Genomic DNA, 26,351 nt, shown 5'->3' on the forward strand with positions numbered 1-26,351 from the left:
CAGTGCCTGAAACACTATTTTTTTATAACTTCATTTTTATTCATTGCTGGCAATGGAGCAGGGAGCGAAATGCAGCAGGTCGCGTGGCAGGGTGGGGCAGGGACGGTGGGAAGGAGGCGATCAGCAGCGGGGATTGATCTGCAATCAGTTCAGTGCAGCCTTCTCTGCGTTCCCGTCCCACTGGCCTCACTGGCGCTGGGAACAGGTGTGTTTGGAAGGGTCGATGGCCAGCCCAATGAACTAACCCATGGGATAGGTCCTGTGAGGCCAGGGCAGGCTGCACTTTTCACAGGCTTTAGCAGGTCAGGTACCAATGAAGATCCCCCAATAAGTGGTCACTCGACCAGCTGACATGGCAGAGAGCTACAAACCGCCAGGTCTGCCCCAGGATTTGGCTTGTGTCCATTACCCCCGGGAAAATAAACCAGCTGTTTCCCTAGCGAAGAAGCAGCCTAACTCCGGGTAGGAGCTGGTCTTGAACGTGGTTCCTAACTCCCCTAGTCCCACTGCCTTGATCTTCATGGGCTGGGCACTGCCTGAGTGGAGCAATGGTGGTGGTGGTGGGGGTATTCTGGGGAGGGGGGGAGGGCTCAGCTAATCTGCAAATTAGGCCCTACATCTGGGCATCACCAAAGGACAGAAGCGACGCAGCTCCAGCCCCCACAGCTATTCCCGGCTTTGCTCAGGGCTGCAGCCTCCTCATCGTCGCCCGTATCCAGGGGATGAAGGTGGAGACTTTCACGTACACCCCGGGAGGGGTGGGAGGCCCCCAGGAGACGACGCCCTGGGCTGTTTTCCCACACACCAGGGGGCCCCCAGAGTCGCCCTGTGAAATAAAACAAGCCACAGATGGAGAACAGCTCAGTGAGTCATTTCCCCTTGATGCACAGCTCAGTGACAGCCCCCTATGTCCACCCGGTCTCTGCTCGGCTCCCCCAAGGCCCAGCTGGTGTCAGTCCCTACACCCCTACCCCCACTCCTGGAGCTGGTCTCTGCCTCCCCTGGGAGAAAACCAGATATTTTCCCATTCATTTATACAGCACCAGACACAGTGGGGCCTGATCGCTGACCGCCACTCGTAGGCCTGATTGCAAAACCAACAGCCTCATTAATAATAACAATTTATCAAAGATGCTTGAAGCCAGGAGGAGATTCACCTTCCAAGAGTCTTTGCCCATCTTTGGATCCCCCACACACATCATGGTGGAGGATTTATACTTGTAATATGACCCGTTAGGCTTCCTCGAACATGCAGCATCCGGCATCACCACCACGTCCACCTCCTGGAGCCTGGCTGGGGACGATTTACCATCTGTGCTAGTGCCGCCCCAGCCGGCAACACTACACACAGCCCCTGGCTTTACTCTCTTGCTGGTGCGGGGCAGGGCGATGGTACCCACCCATCTGTTCAGCTTCGCTCTCTCTGCCAGCTGAGACACAAGAACGACGAAGATCATTGTGAGGGTCACACTCAAGGACACAGACACACACCCCAATAACCAGAAACACTCAGACCCATAACTGGGAGGTCACTGGGGATCGGGGGATGGGATAGGGGCGGTACAAGGAGTTGTCTGAGGTAACTGGGGGTGGGGTCATGGGATGGGGGTCTTACCTGCAGCAGCATGATGTCATTGTTCCAGGTGGTCTTGTTGTACTGGGGGTGGGGGATCCGGTGGCGCACAGAGATTTTCTGTTGGCTCTGTTCCGGTTCTCTAATGTTATGGGCTCCCAGAGTGACAGTGATCTCACTGTAAAAGCCAAGAGCAATACATGGGGCATCAGGGGCAGGAGCGTACGTGAGGAGGGGGAGGGGCAGATCTGAGTCCGACTCATGAACAGTGATATGGGGAGGACAGGGCAGCCGGGCTCTCAGGCTGAGATCTCAGACTCAGTTTTCAGCTTCAGGGCTGGGAAATAGCACAGGGGACTTTTCCCCTCTAGGAGGCTCTGGCTGCAGCACCAAGACCCTGCCCAGTGGTGTTGGGGTCCCAGCCTGTGTCTCTACCAGCCCCTCGTGTTGTCCCTCTGAGCTCCTTCACGCCCCGCAGGCCTCCTGCCCCCTGGGTCTCAGCTCCTCCCCACCCCCCGGCTAGATCCAGACCAGGGTCTATGCCAGCTCCCCCCAGCCCAGAGCCCTGCAGAGCTGTCCTGGGACTGTGACTCCCTCCCTGCCCCGATCTGGGCAATGGGCCAGACCCCAGCTGGTGTCAGTGGCCGTAACTCCACTGACTTACCCAGCGTTGGCTCTGGGCCATGGTTTGCGGAGGCCCCTAGTGATACACCGACACCCCCTGAACAGATCACACCCCTGGGCTCTGCTCTCTCAACCTGTCGCACTAACTGCTCCTTCCCTGCAACCTACGACGGTGCCAGAGCTCCCGGCTCCCCCGTCACCTCCTAACCCCGACCTGCCCCGACATCCCCAGCACAGAGGCACTTACTCTCCATTGCAGTGAGCGGCCGTCAGCACGAAGTTCTTCGACACCAGGAACCCTCCGCAGATATAGGTATCCCCTCTGCGTTGTGTAGCCAGACAGGCCATGTAGGGTCTGGAGTGGGGCTTGGCTTCCTGACCACCGATGATCTCACCTAGGGAGAGACCAGTTTCATAGAAAGAGGCACATCATCTCCCTGGGCCACGCTGGGACTGAGCTCCCCATCCCTAAGGGGAGTCCCCACAACCTCCTCCCACCCCCCGGTGATGCTCTCCTTGGAGGATCCCTGTGCCTGGAACTCTGCCCCCTGCTCAGCTCTGCCCCAGACTGGACACCCCATGGGGCCAGATGGTAAATCTAAAGCTCTGACTTCGCTGTGTGGAGAATCGGTGCCAAATGCACCAGGAGGGGGTCAGTAATCGCATTGCCTGGTGTTAACAGTTTTGGGGGGGCAAAGTTACTCCAGATTAAGCCACACAGCACCTGGAAGGGCACTGACAGGTCCCTTGTGGATGCTTCTTCTCCATCGGTCCACAGTCACCAGCCAGGGCTGCTCCCAGACTGACCGGCCAAACTTTTTAGTAACATTATTTTTTCTCAGAAAGCCTCGTCTCAAACCCGTCTGAATTATTGTGGTGACACTGATTCTTTCCCCCCAGCATTGGGTAATATTTAGGTGAAAATTTAGAAGTGCCACTTTGGGGTTTTTCCCTTGGAAAATAAAAAATGTTCTGTGATCCCCTCTGAAGAAGTCTCCAGCCAGGTGGTTGAGTGTGTTAGAAAATTCCACCTTTAACAAATTGCCGTTATTTGCATGATGGTGGGAAATAGAGCGAGATCCAGCCCCTAATATGCCTGGGACTGCACAGAAACTAACTGAGATCAGGGGCTCCCTTGCTCCAGGCCTTTCACTGACCCAGTTAGCATCCTGACACAAGCTGAAGTATTCTTCACTTTGTACAGATAGGGAAACTGAGGCCCAGGGAGATTGTTTGTAAACCTGCCTAAGGGATTTCGGTGATCATCCTCAATCCATACAAATCCCTGTCCACAGAGATCCTGGGCAGATCTGGGAACTGGTCCCAGATTTCTTGGGTCCCAACCCAGTGGCCCAGCCCCATGGCCCATCTCCCTATCTGGGACACAGATTGGCAGTGGGGTCCCAAAGAAGACTGTGGGGGCTGGGCCACCCAACTCCTTGTGCTGTTGTGAAAGCCCCAGCTGCACTCAGGAGAGGATACAGGGTTTGATACAGGTGCCTGGCCCCAGCAGAAGCAAGGGGGAGACCCCGAACGCTGTCCACGGCTCCCCATATCAGGTGAGGGTCATGCTGCCCACAGACCTTGATCCCTCCCCACCCAAGTCACCAGCCTGAGACCCAGGGGGAAGGCAAAAGGCCACGGGAAGCAGGACGAAGAACAAGAGCTGCATTGTCAGAGACATCCAGGGATGGGCACAGAGCCTCTGCCTGAGCCCCGCTGGGGGTTATAAGGACCAGAGGTGGGGAGGGGAGGGCAGGGCCTGGCAACCACAGAGACGGGAACCCTGCTGCCCAGAAACTCCCACCCCAGATGGCCCAAGAGTGGAGAGACCAACTGGAGAAGCCTCCATCCACAGCTGTGCTCACATCAGCATGGGGGGTGGTTTCCTCCCTGCTCTGGTGCCCACCCAGCCTGGCAGCGGATGTGGTTAACCCTGCTCCCCCCTACTACAGGTGTAAGAAACACCCCTGTGCTTCTCTGCACCTAGATACCCAGACCCATAGATTTCGAGGGCAGGAGGGACCATTGTGACCTTCCAACCTGACCCCCTGGTGGACACCCCAGAGCCAGAAACCACCCAGCAACTCCTGCCTCCAGGGCCGGCTCCAGGCACCAGTGGAGCAAGCTGGTGCTTGGGGCGGCATATTCTATGGGGCGGCATTTCGCCCAATCCTAGGGCAGCACGGCTGGGTTTTTTGGTTTGCTGCTCTGGCTGCCCTGTAGCGGGCGGCAGTGCGGAGGAGGGGAGCGCCCTGCAGCAGACTGAGCAGGGCAGCCCCTGTTCTTCCCTCTCTGCCAAATGGAGCGGCGCGGAGCCCTCCTGGCAGGCGGCACAGTGGTTGGGACCGCGGGACAAGCATCCCGCTGAAGCCCTGGCCGCCCCCCTACTCTCTCTCTTCCCGACTCCCTCCCTGCTAGACTGGGTGCGCACTCCGCTGCACGTCTGCAGCACAGGGAGTCCCCTGTACCCTGGGTCTGGCTGCCCGGCAGGGTTTTTTGTTTTTGTTTTTTTCCCCTTGCTTTGCCGCTCCGGCTGCGCCGGTTTTTTCCCCCCTGATTTGCCGCTCCGGCCATGCCCCAGGTTTTTTTGTTTTGTTTTGTTTTCTTTTCCTGCTTTGCCGCTCTGGCCGTGCTGCAGGTCCCTCCTCCTCGCTGCTCCAGCCATCCTGCAGGGTTTTTTGTTTGGTTGTTTTTTTTCCCCTCCTGCTTTGCCGCTCTGCCCCCCGCTTTTTTTTTTTTTTTGCTTGGGGCAGCAAAAAGCCAGAGCCGGCCCTGCCTGCCTCCACCACGGCCCTGGGTCAGTTGTTCTCATGGCTCCATGTTTAATGTTTGCATATTAGTCTCAGCCAGACCTTTTCTGACTCCAGCTCCTGGCCACTGGGTCTTATCCTGCCTTGGTCACAGAGTCTCAAGAGACCCTGCTCTCAAACCCCCACCCCTCTTCGCTTCCAAAACCCTCAGTAGATCACTCTCCTTGACGCTCTCCCCACCAGCTTGGTCTTTTAGCGCTTTTCAATTTGCCAAAGTCCTGCTAAAGGTGTGGACATTAGAGCTGGACAAAATCTGCACTCATGGTCCCACAAGGGACAAATCCAGAGGTGACCCCACCTCTTTGCTGCTACTGAATATCCCCTGGTTTATGCACCCAAGGATGGTATCTGCCTGCTTAGCTCCAGCATTCCACTGAAATCTCCTGTTTGGATGGGTTCCACCATGCTCCCTTTCAGAGCCCCTGCTCTCCAGGACACAGCTCCCGTCCTGCCAGCACGAATAACATCCCTTCTCCCTCAATGTTTGACCATGCATTGGGCTGGATTCATGTGCAGGTGTAATTGCGCCAAACTCACCAGGTGACCCAGGTAGCTCTGTAGTTTGGAGATGTCCTCCACCCCACCTATCCTTGTGTTCTCTGCAGACTTTGCCAGCAACAATTTACATGAACTTCCAGATCATTGATATAGATACTGAATAACCTCAGGACCAGAACAGAGTCTGGAGGCCACCAGCAACACCCCAGTGGATGCTGATTCCCCATTGAGGATCATATTTCCTTGTCTTTTTAGCAGATCCAGCATGAATTACTCAAACCCAGGGGGTGAATTCCCCACGGGGCCCAAACCCTGGTTACCCCTGCTAGGTACAAGTTAGCTGGTGGTCCGAGGCCACTTCCCAGGAAGGCACACTGTTTTGAAACTTTGTTTTTATTCATTTCTGGCTAAGGAGTCATGAGCAAAATGCACCAGGCCGTGCAGCAGGGCAGAGTAGGGCAGGGCAGGGCACGGAAAGTTAAAAGGAGGCGCTCAGAGCTGACAATTCAGCAGAAATCAATTCAGTGCATAATTTCAGTGCCGCCTGGCGGGGGGGGGGGGGCAACAAGGGCAATTTGCCCCAGGCCCAGCAGGGGCTCCCACGAGAGTTTTTCGGGGCCCCTGAAGCAGGGTCCTTAACTCGCTCCGGCGCGCTGGGGTCTGGAGCCGGCCCTGCCAAAGAGGATTCCCCACAGTCTCAACCACCTCCTGTGATGCTCTCCCTGGGGGATCCCTGTGCCTGGAACCCTGCCCCCTCCTCACCTCTGCCCCGCACTGGACACCCCATGGGGCTGACAGGTAAATCTAAAGCTCTGACCTCATTGGGTAGAGAATCAGTGCCAAATGCACCAGGAGTGGGTCAGTAATCGCACTGCCCGGAGTTAACAGTTTTGGAGGTCAGTCTCACCCAGAACGCCCCTGACACGTCCCCTGCTGAAGTTTCTCCTCTTCCACCAGCCCCCAGTGACAAGCTGCCCCTCCAAACTGTTTTTGTACAGAAAATCGGATTTTCTAGACAATGAAAAGTTTCCCAGAAGGCGTCTCCTCTCCTCAAACATTTTGCCATTTTTCTTAAAAAACTGATTATTTCCTGCCAGTTTTCAGCAATTTTCTGCTGAAAATTTGTAACTTTTTAGTCACTAAAACAATTTTAACTATGGTCACACTACAGACTAAGATGGAGTGGTGAGGTATGCAAGGGAAATGTGCTGCCCCCCATCTGTTTAGCCCTGCTGCTTTCGCTCTCCTTCAGCCATTACTGCTTTCGTTTCTGCAAACGTTACCCAGATTGCCAGGCTCTATGGTAACGTTATGCACACCTGGCCAGCAAATTTGAACTAAACCCTGATCCCCTAAAAAAGCATTGGGAGGAGAAACTAGGCCAATTATTTTCTTCTGACCAAGTGGAAAGAAATCATAGCCAGTGCTCTAAATCGCTCCTTGGAGCTACGTTTAAGATTAATTCCACAGGAATCATATGGAGGAGGCATTGGACCCCTCTTCACCTGTTCAATGCAGGTGCTGCTTAGTCAGCTGTGACGAGCAGGTGCTGACTTAACCCTCATGCTCATAGACCGGTGGGCTTTGGGCGGAACTGAAGGGGACAGTGTTGTTTTTTTTTCTCCTGTGAAATAATATTAAACATGTACCACCAAAACAGAAATCCCCAAAACAACCAGCAATCGAAGATCAGAGCGTAGACATCCCAAGCTTGGCTACCATGGACAGAGCTACAGGCTGTTACAGAACTTCCCAAGCACAGTTCTTAGAGGTATGAGATGCTCTCCTGGAAGTATCTGATCATCCTGTCAAATGCATGGGCCCACCTCATCCCCCTGCTTCCCTACCCACTTCCTTTCGCTCCCTGTATCTATCCCTCTCATTTGAATTTTGCTTCTAGCCTTTATTTTACTTTAATAATTTTTCTTTAACTAGCTGGATTTTTATAACACATATTTTGTTTGTAAAATGTGGACTACATAAGGGATTGATATAGTGACCATTCATACTACAGATAACGAAATGTTTCAAGCCTAGCTAAGGTGAGGTAGCAAATGGGATAGATGGAGGTGGAAGTGAGAAGGTCTCTAACCATCAGAGGGATGTAGGACTTAGGAATTGCCAGACTGCATGGTTTGTTTTAACCCTGTACCAATGCATGTCTTGAGACACTTGTATGGGTTGAAGGCTGGTTCGCTGAGGTTAACTGGCCCCTGGGAAGTTTCCGACGCTTTCGCCAGGTTTAAATCAATATCAGGGCAGCCACAGGCACACCTGAACCAGTTGAACCACAGATGCGGTTTAAAATCAGGTTAATTAAAACAACACAAGTCTGTGTGCAGCTCACATCTGAATGTTTTAACACACGACTCATGGCTGTTAGTTTGAGGTCCATATGAATGAGGCTGTTTTGAGAGTCTGTTGCTGTTATTTGCATATGGTGCCACCAACCCAGATGAACCCAGGAGTCCTGACTGCCTCCCCGCAAGCTCCACTCTAATCACTAGACTCTACTCCCAAGCAGGGGATAGAACCCAGGAGTCTTGGCTCCTAGCCCCTAGTTAAAATATCCCTGTGTGTTTCGCCTGCTCTCAATCGCTCTATGTATCTCTCGGGAGCTTTATCTCAGCACCAGCTCCACCACCTGACTCCTTCATCCCCACTTCCAAACTCTTCCCTAGCTGGGTCTTGGGAGCCAGCAATCACCCTGGGAGATGCATCTTAATCTGGGAAGGATCCAGAATTTCAAAACAGCCCAGCGAGCTCCTGGCTCCACATCCCAGGATCCCTGACCCCCCCCCCCCCGCCCACACACACACACACTCACCAGCCCCAGCCCCGGGGGGCAGGAGAAAGGCTACAGGCAGCAGGATCAGGATAAGCATTGTCACCATCTGTGAAAAGTGACAGTGCTCGTGCCTCAGCCCTGGGGGATTTATAGAGTCAGCAGGAAACCACAGATCACAGATGCTCTCCCTTCGTGAGCAGCTGGGACCACGCAGGCGCCCTGAGAAACCTCAGCATTACTCCACTGACACATGGGGGCACGAGGGAGGGAGCTGGTGGCAGCAGAACAACCTCTCTCTGGAGGAAAGAGCTCAAGGGAAAGTCCCTCTGGGACGAGGCATCTCTCACCCCATCCCAGAACATCTAGGAGCAGGGGCTCTTGGAGTCTGCCTAGAGCCAGCACACCTGGAGCCGGGCTCATCTGGAGCTCGCCCCTCTCCTGTGCTCCAGCAGCTCATCTGGTGGGGAGTGCGGCTGACACTGAGTTACCAGCTGGCTTGGCTCAGCTCCTCGCTTCCTGTCCAGTGTGCGCCCCAGAGCAATAAGAAGGGGATGGGGTCCCTGCTGTGACTTCCTGTAGCCCAGCCACAGAGCCCACGGCAGAAATTCTCCCAGACGCTGGGGAGCACGTAGACCACCCAGTGGTGGACATGGGGGGAGCACTGATACCATGGTGATGGGCGATGGGGAAGGCCCTAAACAGATGGTGCTGGAGCCATGTTCATCTGGGCCTGCCCCATGGCTGGCATAGTTCAGTAAAGAGCAAATGTCTTCACACAACAGGGGTGACCACTTGGAAATGTGATCCTGGCTGTCCAGATGTTTGAACATCCTACAATTCTGGGCCCCAGAAAGTGGCTTAAAATTGTCCTGAGGCCTCGGCCCCATTTCTCCATCAAGCTCTGAACTCTCCTGAATTACCTTGGTGTGTTTCGTAAAGCCCCAGCATCAGGAGTCATGGGATCACCTGCAAATTTTGGCTTCTATTGTGGTAAATTGGATGTTTTGATCCCATGAAGTTGTGGAGAAGAGCTTGAAGACATGACCCCTAAATGCATAAAGCCCCCTGGTATTCTCCTCATCCATCCCACTCCCTCAGGGTGCCCTAATACGACTGAGACAGCAGCCACAGAGCATGAGAACCCCTTATTCATTCCCAGGTGACGTCTTCCCATCCCCCAGGAGCGGCATCTTCATAGCCTGTCTGAAGAGGGGGCAGCTCTTCTGCCTGGGCCCAGGGGGGTTACAGCCCCAGCTGGGTGGGGACAGGAAACCTCAGGGTCAGGTTCCCAGTGCGTAGGTGGGTGCTAAGCCATCCTGGAGCATGTACACCCAGCCACATGGCCGGGAGAAAGGACGGGCCCCCAACATCTGCAGACACTCACCACCTTGGGCTCTTAACAGCTGGGGTTGTGTCCAGTCTGGTCTGTCCTATAGGATCAATTAATTCTGCCGCGAAACTGGCTGCAGTGGGGGGAGGGGGTTGTGGTGTTGACGAACCCCCAGTGTCCAGCGCCTGGTTGGTAAAACCCTCCCATCTGTAGCAGGCTGTCATCCCTGAGGCCTGACTGACAAGCTGGGCATCTGAGCAGGGACATCTCCTCATCCCCCTGGCAGAGAAAGGTGCATTCTCACGCACGGCCATGTCACCAATGGAAACAGTACTCAGAGTCAGATATTGGGGAGCACAAACTGAGCTCTCTGAGGGTCTGAGTCCTGGACTGGGATGGTGGGTCTGCAGGTCGGGATTGAGGGTCACCGGCAGAGATGACCCAGGCCTGTCCATAGTGGGGGCACAGAATGAGGGCAGCCCCTTTCAGCAGTTCTATCCAGCATGCTCAGTCCATGTGAGCATGGTCAGTATAAACTAAGTAGCACTCGGGGAGGGGGGGGAGAGGGAGGCATGTGTGGTCGCATACCGCCCACCCCCCACTGCACTGCCTCTGGCCTGCACCAGTGAGACTATTAAATGTCTATATCTTTCTCTGCAAATTTGTTATTTCTCCACTCTTCATGGGCTAAGTCATTTCCTTCTTCTCCTGGTTCCTAGAAAACTTTCAAGATCAGCTTTGTTTTCTCAGAGTAATGTTTCATAACTCCCTGGCCCCTGGCTAGCTGGTTGCTAGATAATCGGCCATGTAGTGGAACAAAGCACAGGGGATCTTATCTCAGAAGACATTTCATAGAGTAGAATGATAGAAATATTATCTTGGAAAGGACATTGAGAAGTCACCTGGTCCATCCTCCTCTTGTGAGGCAGGACCATGTCAACCTAAACCATCCGTGACAGGTGTTTGTCCAGTCTGGGCATAAAAACCTTCAGTGACAGGGATTCCACAACCTCCCTTGGGATCTTGTTTCAGAGATTAACTCCATTTAGGGTTAGAAGGTATTTTCCAATGACTAACCACAATCTCCCTTGCGGCAGATGAAGCCCATTACTTGTTTTCCTACCATCAATGGACATGGAGAAGAATTGACCCCCATACTTTTTAGAACAGCTCTTAACATATTGGAAGACTGTTTTCAGGTTCCCCCTTAGCCTCCTCTTCTCTAGACTAAACATACCCAGTTTTTTTCACCTTTCCTCCTAGATCAGGTTTTCTAAACCTTTGACTATTTTTGTGGCTGTCCTCAGGAAACTCTCCAGTTTTTCTACATCTCTCCTAAAGTCTTGCACCCAGAACTGGACACAGTAGAATTATAGAATCACAGAATATCAGGGTTGGAAGAGACCTCAGGAGGTCATCTAGTCCAACCCCCTGCTCAAAGCAGGATCAACACCAACTAAATAATCCCAGCCAGGGTTTTGACAAGCCTGACCTTAAAAACCTCTATGGAAGGAGATTCTACCACCTCCTTAGGTTACCCATTCCACCCTCCTAGTGAAATAGTGTTTCTTAATTTCCAACCTAGACCTACCCCACTGCAACTTGAGACCATTGATCCTTGTTCTGTCATCCGCCACCACTGAGAACAGCCGAGCTCCATTCTCTTTGGAACCCTCTTCAGGTAGCTGCTATCAAATCCCCCCTCACTCTTCTCTTCTGCAGACTAAATAAGCCCAGTTCCCTCAGTCTCACCTCATAAGTGCCCCAGCCCCCTGATCATTTTTGTACCCCCTGCTGGACTCTCTATATCCTTTCTGTAGTGTGTGGCACAAAACTGGACACAATATTCCAGATGTGGCCTCACCAATGCCAAAGAGAGGGGAATAATCATTTCCCCCAATCTGCTGGCAATGCTCCTGCTAATACAGTCCAATGTGGCATTAAACTTCTTGGCAACAAGGGCACTGTGATGGGGCAAGGCCAGATGGCTACAGAAAAGTACTGAGGAACAGGTATGTTAGCCCCAGGCTAAACAAATCCCTAGTATCGAGGTAAGCAAATGGCTGTTGCTCCAGGTTAATCAAGGCACCTGGGGCCAATTAAGATCTTTCTAGAAGGCAATGGAGATAGCTACATTGATTAGAACACCTGCAGCTGATCAAGGCAGGTGAATCAGGGCACCTGGGTTTAAAAAGGAGCTCACTCCAGTCAGGCGTGGGGGGGGGGGGAAGAGGAGCCAGAGGAGAGGAAGTGTGTGGGAGGAGTTGGGAGCAAGAGGCGCAAGGAGCTGAGAGTGAGGGGGTGTGCTGCTGCTGGAGGGCTAAGGAGTACAAGTGTTATCAGACACCAGGAGGAAGGTCCTGTGGTGAGGATAAAGAAGGTGTTTGGAGGAGGCCATGGGGAAGTAGCCCAGGGAGTTGTAGCTGTCGCACAGCTGTTACAGGAGGCACACTAGACAGCTGCAATTCACAGGGCCCTGGGCTGGAACCCGGAGTAGAGGGTGGGCCCGGGTTCCCCCCAAACCTCCCAACTCCTGATCAGACACAGGAGGAGCTGATCCAGACTGTGGGGAAGGTCACTGAGGTGAGCAAATTTGCCAATAAGCGCAGGACCCACCAAGGTAGAGGAGGAACTTTGTCACAGGCACACTGTTGACTCATATCCAGCTTTTCATCCACTGTAATCTCCAGGTCCTTTTCTGCAGAACTGCCGCTTAGTCAGATGGTCCCCAGCCTGTAATGGCGAATGGCATTCTTCCATCCTAAGTGCAGGACTCTGCACTTGTCCTTGCTGAACCTCATCAGATTTCTTTTGGCCCAATCCTCTAATTTGTCTAGGTCACTCTGGACCCTATCTCTTCCGGAGAATGTACCTCTCCCCCAAGCTTAGTGTCATCCACGAACTTGCTGAGGGTGCAATCCATCCCATCATCCAGATCATTAATAAAGATGTTGAACAAAACCGGCCCCAGGACCAACCCCTGGGGCACTCCACTTAATGCCGGCTGCCAACTAGACATTGAGCCGTTGATCACTACCTGTTGAGCCTGACGATCTGGCCACCTTATAGTCCATTTATATAATCCATAATTCTTTAACTTGCTGGCAAGAATAATGTTGAAGACTGATTCAAAATCTTTGCTAAAGTCAAGATATATCATGTCCACTGCTTTCCCCATATCTACAGAGCCAGTTATCTTATCACAGAAGGAAATCTGGTTGGTAAGGCATGACTTGGCCTTGGTGAAGCCATGTAGAGTGTTCCTGATTACCTTCCTCTCCTCCAAGTGCTTCAAAATGGATTCCTTGAGGATCTGCTGCATGATTTTTCCAGGGACTGAGGTGAGGCTGTAGTTTTCCGGATTCTCCTTCTTCCCTTTTTAAAAGATGGGCACGATATTTGCCTTTTTCCAGTCGTCAAGAACATCCACCAATTGCTGCGAGTTTTCAAAGATAATGGCCAATGGCTCTGCAATCACATCAGCCAATTCCCTCAGCACCCTCAGAGGCATTGCATCTGGCCCCATGGACTTGTGCCTGTGCAGATTTTCTAAATAGTCCTTAACCTGTTCTCTCACCACTGAGGACTGCTCATCTCCACCCCATACTGTGCTGCCCAGAACAGCAGTCTGAGAGCTGACCTTGTCTGTGAAAACCGAGGCAAAAAAAAACATTGAGTACTTCAGCTTTTTCTAGATCATCTGACACTAGGTTGCCTCCCCCATTCAGTAAGGGTCACACACTTTCCCTGATCTTCTTCTCCTTGCTAACATACCTGTAGAAACCCTTCTTCTTACCCTTCACATCCCTTGCAAAATGCAACTCCAGTTGTGCTTTGGTCTTCCTGATTACACCCTTGCATGCTCAAGCAGTATTTTTATACTCCTCCCTAGACATCTGTCCAAGTTTCCACTTCTTGTAAGCTTCCTTTTGGTGTTTAAAGTCACCGAAGATTTCTCTGTTAAGCCAAGCTGGTTGCCTGCCATATTTGCTACTCTTTCTGCACATCGGGATGTACTCACCAGTGCCAAGTAGAGTGGGAAAATTACCTCTGTGTCTTACACAGGACATTCCTATTAATACATCCCAGAATGATACTAACCTTTTCCCCAACTGCTTCACACTGCTGACTCATATTCAGTGTGTGATCCATTAGAGCCTCCAGATCCTTTTCAGGAGTACAAGCACCTAGCCAGAGATTCCCCATTTTGTAGCTCTGCATTTGATTTTTCCTTCCTAAGTATAGCACTTTGCATTGTCTTTATTGAATTTCATCTTATTGATTCCAGACCAATTTGTCAACTTTGTTTCAATATCTAGTCCTGTACTCGAAAGTCTTTGTAGTCCCTCTCAACCTGATGTCATCTGCAAATATTATATTTATATTCTCTACTTCTTAATTTAAGCCATTAATGAAAATATTGCATAGTACCTGACTTGGGACTGACCCCTGCGGGACCCTACTAGAATCGTTCTCCCAGTTTGACACACAACCATTGAGAGTTTTTGAGCACAGTCTTTTGACCATTTCTCCCAGCACCTTATAGTAATTCCCTTAGTTTATTCATGAGAATGTTTGGTGACATTGTGTCAAAAGCCTGACTAAAATCATGATACATCATGTCTACTGTGTCCCCCCATCCACCATGCCAGTAACCATGTTAAAGAAGGACATTAGGTTGATTTGGCATGATTTGTTCTTGTCAAATCCATGTGGGCTATTCCTTTTAAACCTATTATCCTCTAAGGGCTTCCCAACGGATTGTTTAATAATTTGATCCAGTATCTTTACAGGTATCAAAGTTAGGCTGACTGGTCTACAATTCCCTGCATTCTCCTTGCTCCTCTGTTGAAAGATTAGTACTATATTTTCCCTTCTTCAGCCCTCTGGGACCTCTCACCTGTCCCTTGCTAGGTACTTGCGAGGTGAAACTCATTTTGGGCCCTAGCCTTTCCGATTTTGGTCCTACACGCTAGTCCTAGTCTTTTGGACTCCCCCTTAGTAATTTTTCAAATTTCCCCTTTATGGATTTTCACGACATTAAAGAATTTCTGTTGGAGCCATATTGGCCTCTTACTATTCTTCCCTCTTTGCTTTGCATAGGGATAGTTTGTAGTTGTGCCTTTAATATTGCCCCTTTCACAAACTGCCAGTCCTCCTGAATTACTTTAGCCCTGAGATTTTCCTCACCTGGGACCTCACCTATACTTTTCCGAACTGGTTAGTCTGTTTTTTGAAGTCCATTATTCTGATTCTGCTGCTCTCACTCCTTCCTTTCGCTAGGATCAGGAATTCTATCATCTGAGGGTCACTTTAGCCTAAATTGCCTTCCAACTTCAGATTCACAACCAATTCCTCTCTGCTTGTCAGATTCAAGTCTAAAATGACCCTCCCTCTCCATTTTTCCTCCACCTTCTGAAACAAAAAGTTGTCCCCAAGACATTCCAGACACTTATGGGAAATCTTGTGTCTTATTGTATTACTTTTCCAGCAGATGTCTAGGTAGTTAAAGTCTCCTTCCCTCCCTGCCGTCGGCCCTCTTTTCTTGTTAATTTCACAGGCTGGCTTGCGTCCTCTGGAATCAACACAGAGTTTTATGGAATCCCGTCCCTGTGAGTGTTTCCTTGTCTCCCGGATCCCTGTCACCCAGCGCAGGGGAGCCCCAGTCACTCAGCTCCCCAGGGCAGGGAGCCCTAGTCACTGGCAGTCTGAGCTGTCTGTCCAACCAGGGCAGTTAGTGAAACAAATCACTAGGATCCAGCCACTCTCTATGCATTTCCTTCTGCTGTCAGTGGTGATGGGAAATGTGAGATGGGACCTATCCTCTCTGGGAGGCACCAGCTCCGATCCCGTTCCAGGTGTGGACTGTGTGAACTGGTCTGTAGATGATGTGAATTGTAAAATTAAAGAAATTTGTGGTAATTTTTTAGTGGTAATTTGTGTATGAATTGTTTTTTAAATACCATCATTACACTGGGATATGAGCTGCAGTGACTCAGTTTTACCCAGGAACATTTAGGTTTCATAGAAGTCTCGGTGAACAATGTGACAGAGGTGGAGGAACCAGATAGAGCGTTAGATGAAATCATCAAACCGACAGATACATGTTAGATAAAAGTTAGAGTGTGGTCTGGGAACTAAACAGGGCATATTGTACAAATAAAATGAAGCTACTGTTTGTAAATAAAATGTGAGTTGAAAATGTCGGTGTGAAGCGTGTTTTTATGGAGCTCAAGGGTAGGGGTGGTTGTCAAAAAGTTGAACCCATGTGTCATAGGTTTGTTTCCCACTTTGAACTTTAGCGTTTAAAAGGTGGGGACCTGCATGTACCTTTCTAAGCTTAAATTTTAGCTTAGATTTGATAGCGCTGCCACCAACCAAAAATATAGTGGTTTGGTACACTTTCCATTCCCCACAGACCTTCCCTGGGGAACCCAAGACCCAAACCCCTTGGGTCTTAACACAAAGGGAATTAAACCATTCCCCCACCTTCCCCCCTCCCAGACTTTCCCTCCCTTGGTTGTCTGGAGAGACTCCACTGATTCAAACTCCTTGAATCTAAAACAAAGAGGGATTCCCCTTCCCCCTCCTCTTTTCCCCCCACCTATCCCTGGTGAGTCAGACTAATCCCCTGAGGTCTCAAACAAGGGAAAAAATCACTCAGGTTCTTAAAAAGAAAAGCTTTTAATTAAAGAAAGAAAAGTAAAAACTATCTCTGTAAAATCAGGATGGAAATGCTTACAGGGTATACAGCTTATAAAAACTAAAGGGACTCCCTCCCCCCTAGCATAAGTACAAGTTACAGCAAACAGAGGTAAAATATCCTTCCAGCAAAATACACATTTGCAAATACAGAAAACAGACAAAAGACTAATCCGCCTTTTTAACTAATACTCACTATATTGAACAGAAGAGACTGTTTCAGGAAGCCTGGAGAGCCTGTATGTACCTCTGGTTTCTCTGAATCCCAAGAGAGAACCACAACAAAACAAAAAACACAAACAAAGACTTCCCTCCACCGAGATTTGAAAGTATCTTGTCCCCTTATTGGTCCTCTGGTCAGATGTCAGCCAGGTTTACTGAGCTTTTTAACCCTTTACAGGTAAAAGATACATTAACCCTTAACTATCTGTTTATGACACGCCCCCCCAAATAGCAGACAGTGGGGAACCACACTGGCGGTGATTTCTTTCTGGAACTTTAAAATAAACAGATTAATAAAACACATGCACCATTACATATACTACTAATTATGTAAAACTACAAGATTTTCCACATTTCAAGAACACTTTTAAACCATTTGATTCTGGGTAACTTTTACGGGAGAGTGCATCAGCAACTTTGTTAGAAGCTCCTGAAATGTGTTGAATTTCAAAATCAAAATCTTGGAGAGCTAAACTCCATCAGAGAAGTTTTTTGTTGTTTCCCTTGGCAATATGAAGCTACTTTAGCGCAGCTTGGTCAATTTGTAGCTGGAACCGCCGTCCCCAAACGTATGGGCATACACAATGGCGTAGCATTCCTTTTCACTGATTGACCAGTGACTCTCCCTCTCAGACAGTTTCTTGCTGAGAAACACGACAGGATGGAAGTTGTGATCCGGTCCTTCCTGCATTAGAACTGCTCCCACATCACGCTCAGATGCATCTGTGGTTACTAGGAATCATTTGTCAAAGTCCGGGACCCTTAGCACAGGGTCAGACATGAGCGTCGCCTTAAGCTGGGTAAAGGCTTTCTGACACTCATCAGTCCACTTAACTGCATTCGGCTGGGTCTTTTTAGGTCAGTTAGTGGGGCAGTGATTTGGCTGTAGTATGGTACAAATCGCCTGTAATACCCGGCCAAGCCTAAGAAGGATTGGACCTGTTTCTTTGACCTTGGACAGGCCACTTTTGGATAGCCTCCACCTTGGCCTGTAGGGGGTTTATAGTTCCTCGACCCACCTGGTGCCCTAGGTAAGTCACTCTGTTTTGGCCTATTTGACACTTTTTGGCCTTAACAATTAGTCCTGCCTGCCTGATGCACTCAAAGACCTTTTCCAGGTGTCCTAGGTATTCGGGCCATGAATCAGAAAAAATGGCCACATCATCAAGGAAGGCAACTGCATATTGTCCCAATCCTGCTAGGAGACCATCTACCAGCCTTTGTGTTACGTACCAGGGAGGCCGGGGGCCCTCCCAAGGTGCTCTGTAAGAACGAGGGCGACACACACACTGTGAGTTATTGGCTTTAATGAAGGTAAAGTGACACATCTGCAACGGGGACCCCAAGCGTTGCTGTCACTGAGACGGGGACCCAGCGCCCTGTAGCTCGGCCTGGGGTGAAGTCCGAAAACAAACACAAAGCATGCTCATTTTATACAAACAGCAGCAAATCAGCTCATACATAATGCAATAGAAACTCTCCACCCTCCGGGGCTGCCCCCCTGGCCAACAGCCAGGGGCTTGCCACGCAGCAGTCCCAGCCGGTTACGGCAGGTTAAAACTAGCATGCCGTGTCCTACAATAACCGGAGGCTGAGAAAGCGGAACTGCCTAAGCTAAGCCGTAACAGAATCTTCCGTGGTTCCCTAGCCTCCTACACTTTGGAAGGTGGTGGGTGCATTTCGCAGTCCCAAAGGAAGCACATTAAATTCATACACCCCTGCATGGGTGATGAAGGCTGACTTTTCTTTGGCAGGTTCATCTAGCGGTACATGCCAGTACCGCTTGGTGAAATCTAATATAGAGATGAACTGGGTATGTCCCCATCTCTCCAATAGCTCATCGGTGCGTGGCATTGGATAGTTGCTGGGATGAGTTACAGCATTTAGCTTACGGTAGTCCACGCAAAAGTATACTTCCCCATTTGGTTTGGGAACTAGAACCACTGGAGATGCCCATGCACTGGCAGAGGGGCGGATTATACCCATCTGAAGCATGTTTTGGATCTCCTGTTCTATAGCAACTTGGGCATGAGGAGACACCCGGTAGGGTGGGGTTTTAATTGGCTGAGCAGTACCTGTGTCAATGGAGTGGTATGCCCGTTCAGTCAGTCCTGGGGTGGCTGAGAACAAGGGGCAAAGCAAGTGCACAGCTCCTTGATCTGTTGCCCCTGCAGAAGTTCCAGGGTTGTGGAGAGGTTCACCTCTTCCACGCCACCGTCACTTTTCCGTCATAGTAGACACCTTCAGGCCACTCAGCGTCATCTCCTCCCTGGGCTGTAAACTGACAAACCTTTACTTCTCTGGAATAAAAGGGCTTTAGAGAGTTAACATGGTATAATTTAGGCTTTAGGGTTGATGTGGGGAATGCTATGAAATAGTTAACAGCTCCCAGGCGCTCTTGGACCATGAATGGCCCTTCCCATGACGCTTCCATCTTATAGGCCTGTTGTGCCTTCAAGACCATAACCTGGTCTCCTACTTTGAAGGAACGCTCTCTGGTATATTTATCGTACTAGGCCTTTTGCTCTTCCTGAGCATCCTTTATGTTTTCTTTAGCAAGGGCTAAAGAGTGTCGGAGGGTGCTTTGTAGGTTGCTTACAAAGTCCGGAATGTTAGTTCCTGGAGAAGGCGTAAACCCCTCCCATTGCTCCTTCACCAACTGTAATGGCCCCTTAACCTCGTGGCCATACACAAGATCGAATGGTGAAAACTGGGTTGTGGTACAGCCCTGTAGGCAAAAAGTAACTGCTGCAACACTAGATCCCAATCATTGGAGTGTTCATTTACGAATTTATGTATCGTGGCCCCCAAAATTCCATTAAACCTTTCCACCAGGCCATTGGTTTGATGGTGGTAAGGGGTGGCAACCAAATGATTCACCCCATGAGCTTCCCACATGTTTTCCATTGTCCCTGCCAGGAAATTAGTTCCCGAATCTGTAAGGATGTCGGAGGGCCAACCTACCCTGGCAAAAATGTCTGCTAAGGCCTAGCACACACTTTTAGCCCTGGTGTTACTTAGAGCTACTGCTTCCGGCCATCGGGTAGCAAAGTCCACACAAGTCAGTATGTACTGCTTTCCTCTGGGGGACTTTTTTGGGAAAGGACCCATAATATCCACAGCTACGCGCTGAAATGGGACCTCAGTTATGGGGAGTGGCTGGAGAGGGGCTTTGACCTGGTCTTGGGGCTTTCCCACTTTTTGGCACACCTCAGAAGACCAGACATAATTAGCAACATCCTTGCCCATTCCCTCCCAGTGGAAGGACTTCCCCAACTTATCTTTGGTCCTGTTTACCCCAGAATGGCCACTGGGATGATTATGGGCTAAGCTTAAGAGCTTTACCTGGTACTTAGTTGGAACTACCAACTGTTTTTGAGGATGCCAGTCTTCCTAGTGTCCACCAGAAAGAGTCTCCTTGTATAAAAGTCCTTGTTCTACAACAAACCAGGATTGGTTAGAAGAGCTGAGAGGCAGTGAGGTGCTCCGTGCCACCGCCCAAGCTTTCTGAAGGCTGTCATCTGCTTCCTGCTCAGCCTGGAACTGTTCCCTTGAGGCTGGAGACACCAGTTCCTCCTTAGACTGTGGACTTAGGCTTGGTCCCTTTGGAAGCAATGTAGGTGATGGGGTTGTTTTTGTTGATGGTGAACCGCTCTCCGCTGCTGCACTATGCAATATTTCAGGCTCTGGCTGAGCCTCTTGGGTAGGGTTGTCTGCTGCTTCTGCCAGCTCAGGCCCACTGGCGCCCTCTGGCGTTGGAGTGGTAGATGGGTTTGCAAGTGCTGGCGTCAGTGCTGGCAGCGGTTCTGGTGCTGGTTGCTCTTCCAGTTCCGGTTCTGGGACTGGATGCACTGTGGCTGTTGCTGTCGTTGGCAGGGGATCCGGGTCCACCACCTCTGTCTGGGTCTCTGGTAACACAGACGGGGCCCTTGTGGACAGCTCAGGAACAGGGATGGGTCTGGAAGCTTGGTTGGCTTGGCTGCGGGTGACCATTCCCACCCTCTTGGCCAGCTTCACATGGTTGGCCAAGTCGTCCCCCAGTAGCATGGGGATGGGATAATTGTCATAGACGGCAAAAGTCCACCTTCCTAACCTAGATGGACTCCCTCCCCCCTCCTAAGATTTAAAGTTACAGCAAACAGAGGTTAAAAAAAATCCTTCCAGCAAAATACACATTCACAAGTTAGAAAACAACCATAAGACTAATCCGCCTTTCTAACTAGTACTTACTACTTTGAACATATAAGAGACTGTTTCAGAAAGACTGGAGAAACCTGGTTGCACGTCTGGTCCCTCTTAGCCCCAAGAGTGAACAAGGAACAACAAACAAAACAGCACAAACTAAGACTTCCCTCCACCGAGATTTGAAAGTATCTTGTCCCCCGATTGGTCCTTTGGTCAGGTGTCAGCCAGGTTCACTGAGCTTGTTAACCCTTTACAGGTAAAAGAGACATTAACCCTTAACCATCTGTTTATGACAGTTGCAGAGATGATCATTATTTAGTTATGGAAATTGAATAAACCTAGCATCTTTTTAAGCTTATATTAGACTAATAGATTTTAAGGTCAGAAGGGACCATTATGATCATCTAGTCTGACCTCTCGCACAATGCAGGCCACAGAATCTCATCCATCCACTCCTGTAACAAACCCCAACCTATGTCTGAGTTAGTGAAGTCCTCAAATCGTGGTTTGAAGTCCTCAAGCTGCAGAGAATCCTCCAGCAAGTGACCCGTGCCCCATGCTGCAGTGGAAGGCGAAAAACCTCCACGGCCTCTTCCAATCTGCCCTAGAGGAAAATTCCTTCCCAACCCAAAATATGGCGATCAGTTAAACCCTGAGCATGTGAGCAATACTCACCAGCCAGCACCCAGGAAAGAATTCTCTGTAGTAACTCAGATCCCACCCCATCTAACATCCCATCACAGACTACTGGGCATACTTAACTGCTGATAATCAAAGATCAGTTGCCAAATTAATTGCCAAAATTAGGCTATCCCATTTTACCATCCCCAGCATAAATTTTTCAAGCTAATTTTAAAGCCAGATATGTCTTTTGCTCCCACTACTCCCCTTGGAAGGCTGTTCCAGAACTTCACTCCTCTAATGGTTAGAAACCTTCGTCTCATTTCAAGTCTAAACTTCCTAGTGTCCAGTTTATATCCATTTGTTCTTGTGTCCACGTTGGTACTAAGCTTAAATAATTTATCTCCCTCCCTAATATTTATCCCTCTGATATATTTATAAAGAGCAATCATATCCCCCCTCAACCTTCTTTTGGTTAGGCTAAATGAGCCAAGCTCTTTGAGTCTCCTTTCATAAGATCGGTTTTCCATTACTTGGATCATCCTAGTAGCCATTCTCTGTCCAGTTTGAATTCATCCTTCTTAAACATGGGAGACCAGAACTGCACACAGTATTCTAGATGAGGTCTCACCAATGTCTTGTATAACGGTACTAATACCTCCTTATCTTTGCTGGAAATACCTCGCCTGATGCATCCATACCTTGCCTGATTTCATTTTAAGCCTGCGGTTTTGCTGCAAAAGTTAAGAGCTTTTAAAATATTTGCTACCTCAAATTTTCTTAACTGCATGCTAACTTCTTTTTTTTATTGAAACACATATGTAAGACAGTTTTCATATTCTATTCAGTTGTTTTGGTTATTTAAAAACACTATTTTTCAAAGGATAGGCTAGTGTACCTTAAACATTTTTTTGTCACTGAATTTGTACAAAATGTTCCTAAAAAAGAGACCTTGTTATGTTACAGCTCATTCAACGCTGGTTTTTATGGTTCACTGAGGGCTTGCGTTTTTTCAGATAACCAGGATGGGTGTTTGTTTTAGGAGAGGTATCTTTTTGTTGTAAAATATAAGGTTTTTCTTTTTTATTTGAAAAAAGGAGCTATTTTTTTGTATAAGCTGCTTTCTTAGTGTCATCTACTGTAAGAACCTGCTAATATAGGTTCTTTTGAACTTTTATTGTCAATGCTGGGAACAGAACTTTCACAGTTTACAAAGTTTACAACTAAAGTCATTTTATGACTTGGGGTCTTTTTGAGGGTTCGGTGTTTTTAACCCTGGAATTGTTGGTCATTGTTTTATCTCAGAAGCAGGGCCTCTGGTTGTAAACACTGCATAATTTCTTTACAGATTTTTTCCTTTGGGCAAAATTTTAGAAAGCGAGCCAGTGGTTTTTTGAGAGAAGTAGAACATCTTTTGGTAAAAGGTGCATCTTTGTATTCACTGTTAGCCAAAGGATTAAGAAACAAGCTTATCTTCAAAAACGGTTAGAAGGGAGTTTTATCTACTTTCTTCTCACTGTTATCTTCTGGGAACAAAAAGGAGGGGGGATCGGTTGATATATAATTTCTCTCCTTTAAACTTTTATTGTCAGTGCTGCGCATAGAACATTCACTGTTTTGTATAAAGCTAAAGCAAGTTGATGTATTATTTGAGGAGTACATAGGTGGCGAGTTATATGGGCTCATGGTGTCCATGCTCAATCAATATTCATGAAGGTGGGCCCAGCTCCTCCAAGGTTTGGGCCCAAGACCCTGTGTTTTGGGGGGCCCCGCGCCATGGGTCAGCAACGTGGAGTACTCTCACCTTGGGGGCAGCTCCCCTGCCTCCCCACAAGCAGCTCCCCCATCCCCAGAGTTGCTGCGTGCTGTGAAGAAGCCCCAGTGCTGACCCAGTTCCCAGCCCATTGCGCGTAAACCTCAACCAATGGGAGCTGCAGGGTCTGATGCCGGAGCTGTCTGGCTGTGCCTCCACAGCAGGGGTGGGAGGGAGCTGCAGGCAGAGAAATCCCCAGGAGTCTGTCCCTGTCAGAGACACACAGAGACAGCCGGCGGTTGTGGGGGCAAACAGACAGAAGGACACAGCCGGGGGTTGTGGGAGCAGACAGATGGAGCTGTGGGCGAGGGAAAGGAGCAGCGATGAGCACCCCGGCACTAACATAAAATACATAGCCTGAGGGGGCTATAGCAACACCCTCCCAAAAGCAGACCCAGGCTGCGGCTGGTTCCATCCATCACTCCCCCCCGCCCCACAGAGACCCACACAACCCTCTGCCAATGTTCCCTCTAATTTTTGACAGGTCGTGTGCGCAAAACATTTCTTCTGTGCAAATTTTTGAAGCAGAGTTTAAATTTGTGCGCCATGAGGCAAATGCCCCCAAGCGAGCAACATGCTTATACATTTAAAAAGTTTTAATTTGCAATTTGTGATAATAATGGTTTCATACCATGTCATTTTATAACTGTCATGTTTAAATACTAAGAAAAAGGAAATTTAACCATTCCTCATGAAGCAGAAGTTAGTTTTAAGCATTACACTTTAGGATCTTTTTATAGACAATCAAGAGCATATATCAAGCACATGTTAATCATGATGATTATCAGTCCATAGGCTTCTGCCTGTTGGTGTACACTTTCACCTTTCATTCTATATACATGTCCAAAAAGATTTTGATAAACATATAATAAAGACAATTTAATTAGTATGCCATTATGTCAGTTTATATGAGTTTTCAGATAGAGACATCTTAAGTAAAAAAAGAAAAACAAGAGTTTTTGTTTTAAATTTAAAATTTTCCTAAAAAATATCAATCAATGATTGTCAGCCAAGAATAAGAAATGTAATTACAAATGCATTTTAATGTCCTTATTGGTCAAAATGACAAAGACTGCTAAACTAACCTAACTGTTTTTCCCTGCGATTGTTTTCATTTATCCATTCAATATAAACTCTGTCCAGATCTATCAGTCCTCCATCCAGCTAGTAACTCTTAATACACATCAGCATGCCCAAATGATCTACTTGTAAACAATACCGTAGTTTGTTTTTTAGAGTGTTCATTAAGCTAAAGCCACGCTCAAAGTCTGCACTTGATGCTAAGAATGTTCCACCAAATCCATCAACTTTGCAAGATCCTGAAACTGTTCGTTGTGGTGAGCCGCCATGCCGTTGAGTTTGCCCAACATCACGGAGGCACCATCAGATGCGAACATCACCATTTTCATTAGATCAAGTTGGTGTTTCTTTATAAAATTCTTTGATTGCAGACACTATTGAAACAGCAACACATTCTTGCAATCGTAATAGTCCACCAAACGAAGTTTTATAGTCTGCAGAATTTATGGATCTATATTTAAAGTAGAGTATCAAGTAAATATATCAGTACTTTCATCAACAGCTAGAGTATGAAACATTGCCGATGCTATTTCATGCATGGGGTCATTTTGGACAATGCAACTGATAATTACAAGTAATTCAAAAGCATAATTTTTACTTCTCCAGCTCGCTGGTATGCGCACATACTTTTCCATATGGTCATTAATATCCTGAACAAAAAGCACTGAGCTGTTCATTTTAAAAGCCAACAACACACTGTCAATAAGTACCTTGATTTCTTCTGGTTTTGAGCGCTTGCGTTCAAAATTAATTTGCTCCTCTGCTTTCCAGCTGGACTTTCAAGAATCATGCTAAGCAATCTGCTCCGTAAGGAAGGGTTTTTGTTTCTAAGCCTTGTTACCCCATCTATATGAGACTTACTTGACAGATGACGCTTTAAGAAATCCAATTCCAAACATCGTTCCACATTTTTCCTATTGAAAATTCTCCCGAAGCTCTGGCATCTCAACAATATACACAAACCACTCCATTGTCCTCATCATATGTGAGTATTTCACCAAATTTAACCAGCATTACACTATGTGACTTCGGTGTAACCGTCTCTATAGTCTCATCCAGTCATCCAGATTTAAATGAACTCGCTGTTCTTTCACGCTTTAGACCTCTAGACAGTGACATTTTGGGATTGATTTTTTACCAGATTGTTTTATTTAAAATTAATACTTTTGTTATATGGTGTGACAAAGTTCCTCCTCTACCTTAGTGGGTCCTGCGCTTATTGGCAGATTTTCTCATCTCAGTGATCTTCCCCACAGTCTGGGTCAACTTCTCCTGTGTCTGATCAGGAGTTGGGAGATTTTGGGGGAACCCGGGCCCACCCTCTACTCCGGGTTCCAGCCCAGGGCCCTGTGGATTGCAGCTGTCTATAGTGCCTCCTGTAACAGCTGCATGACAGCTACAACTTCCTGGGCTACTTCCCCGTGGCCTCCTCCAAACACCTTCTTTATCCTCACCACAGGACCTTCCTCCTGGTGTCTGATAATGCTTGTACTCCTTAGTCCTCCAGCAGCACATCCTCTCACTCTCAGCTCCTTGTGCCCCTTGCTCCCAGCTCCTCACACACACTTCCTCTGGCTCCTCCTCGCCTGACTGGAGTGAGCTCCTTTTTAAACCTAGGTGCCCTGATTAGCCTGCCTGGATTGGCTGCAGGTGTTCTAATCAGCCTGTCTGCCTTAATTGGTTCTAGCAGGTTCCTGATTACTCTAGTGCAGCCCCTGCTCTGGTCACTCAGGGAACAAAACTACTCATCCAGTGATCAGTATAGTTGCCCTCTACCAGACTCCTGTACCCCACTGGCCTGGGTCTGTCACAATGGCTACTATTTCAATGCACTTAGCGTAACTCGACAAAAGGGCAAACGGGAGATCATTCAGATCAGGATACCGGAAGTTTGTGCATAGCTAAAAAATGCAGCAAAAAATGCGGGAAAATGGTAAAATATCACGAGTAAATGTATGAAGTCCAATGCCTTTGAAAGATTTCAGTCACAAAAACAACACTTACCTTTGTTCATTTCTGGGAAATCTTTGCAGTTCCTTAACAACTATGGCCTGGCATTCTGACTTATTCACATGTACTTGAGTTTTACACAGCCAAACGAA

At 48.6% G+C, this 26,351-nt stretch overlaps 1 protein-coding gene across 1 annotated transcript; it reads right to left on the bottom strand.

Annotated features, from left to right (window-relative positions):
• Positions 1–676: 676 nt before the first annotated feature.
• Positions 677–23,261, bottom strand: LOC123347447 (granzyme H-like). Its single transcript, XM_044984865.1, has 6 exons — positions 23,161–23,261; positions 7,661–7,782; positions 2,445–2,592; positions 1,616–1,751; positions 1,158–1,430; positions 677–826 (listed from the first exon to the last, which is right to left on the bottom strand). Exons 1-6 carry the CDS (start codon positions 23,259–23,261, stop codon positions 683–685), a joined length of 924 nt encoding a protein of 307 aa, XP_044840800.1. The 3' UTR covers positions 677–682.
• Between the last annotated feature and the right edge of the window lie 3,090 nt (positions 23,262–26,351).

This window comes from Mauremys mutica, chromosome 13, assembly GCF_020497125.1.
Source record: "Mauremys mutica isolate MM-2020 ecotype Southern chromosome 13, ASM2049712v1, whole genome shotgun sequence".
NCBI lineage: Eukaryota > Metazoa > Chordata > Testudines > Geoemydidae > Mauremys > Mauremys mutica.

Coding starts and splice junctions, on each gene's coding strand:
- LOC123347447 (XM_044984865.1), bottom strand. CDS start 23,261: ATGGGCTGGGAACTGGGTCAGCACTGGGGCTTCTTCACAGCACGCAGC. Junction 1,431..1,615: donor ATGACATCATGCTGCTGCAG/GTAAGACCCCCA, acceptor CTTGTGTCTCAG/CTGGCAGAGAGAGCGAAGCT. Junction 827..1,157: donor TGGGCAAAGACTCTTGGAAG/GTGAATCTCCTC, acceptor TTTATTTCACAG/GGCGACTCTGGGGGCCCCCT.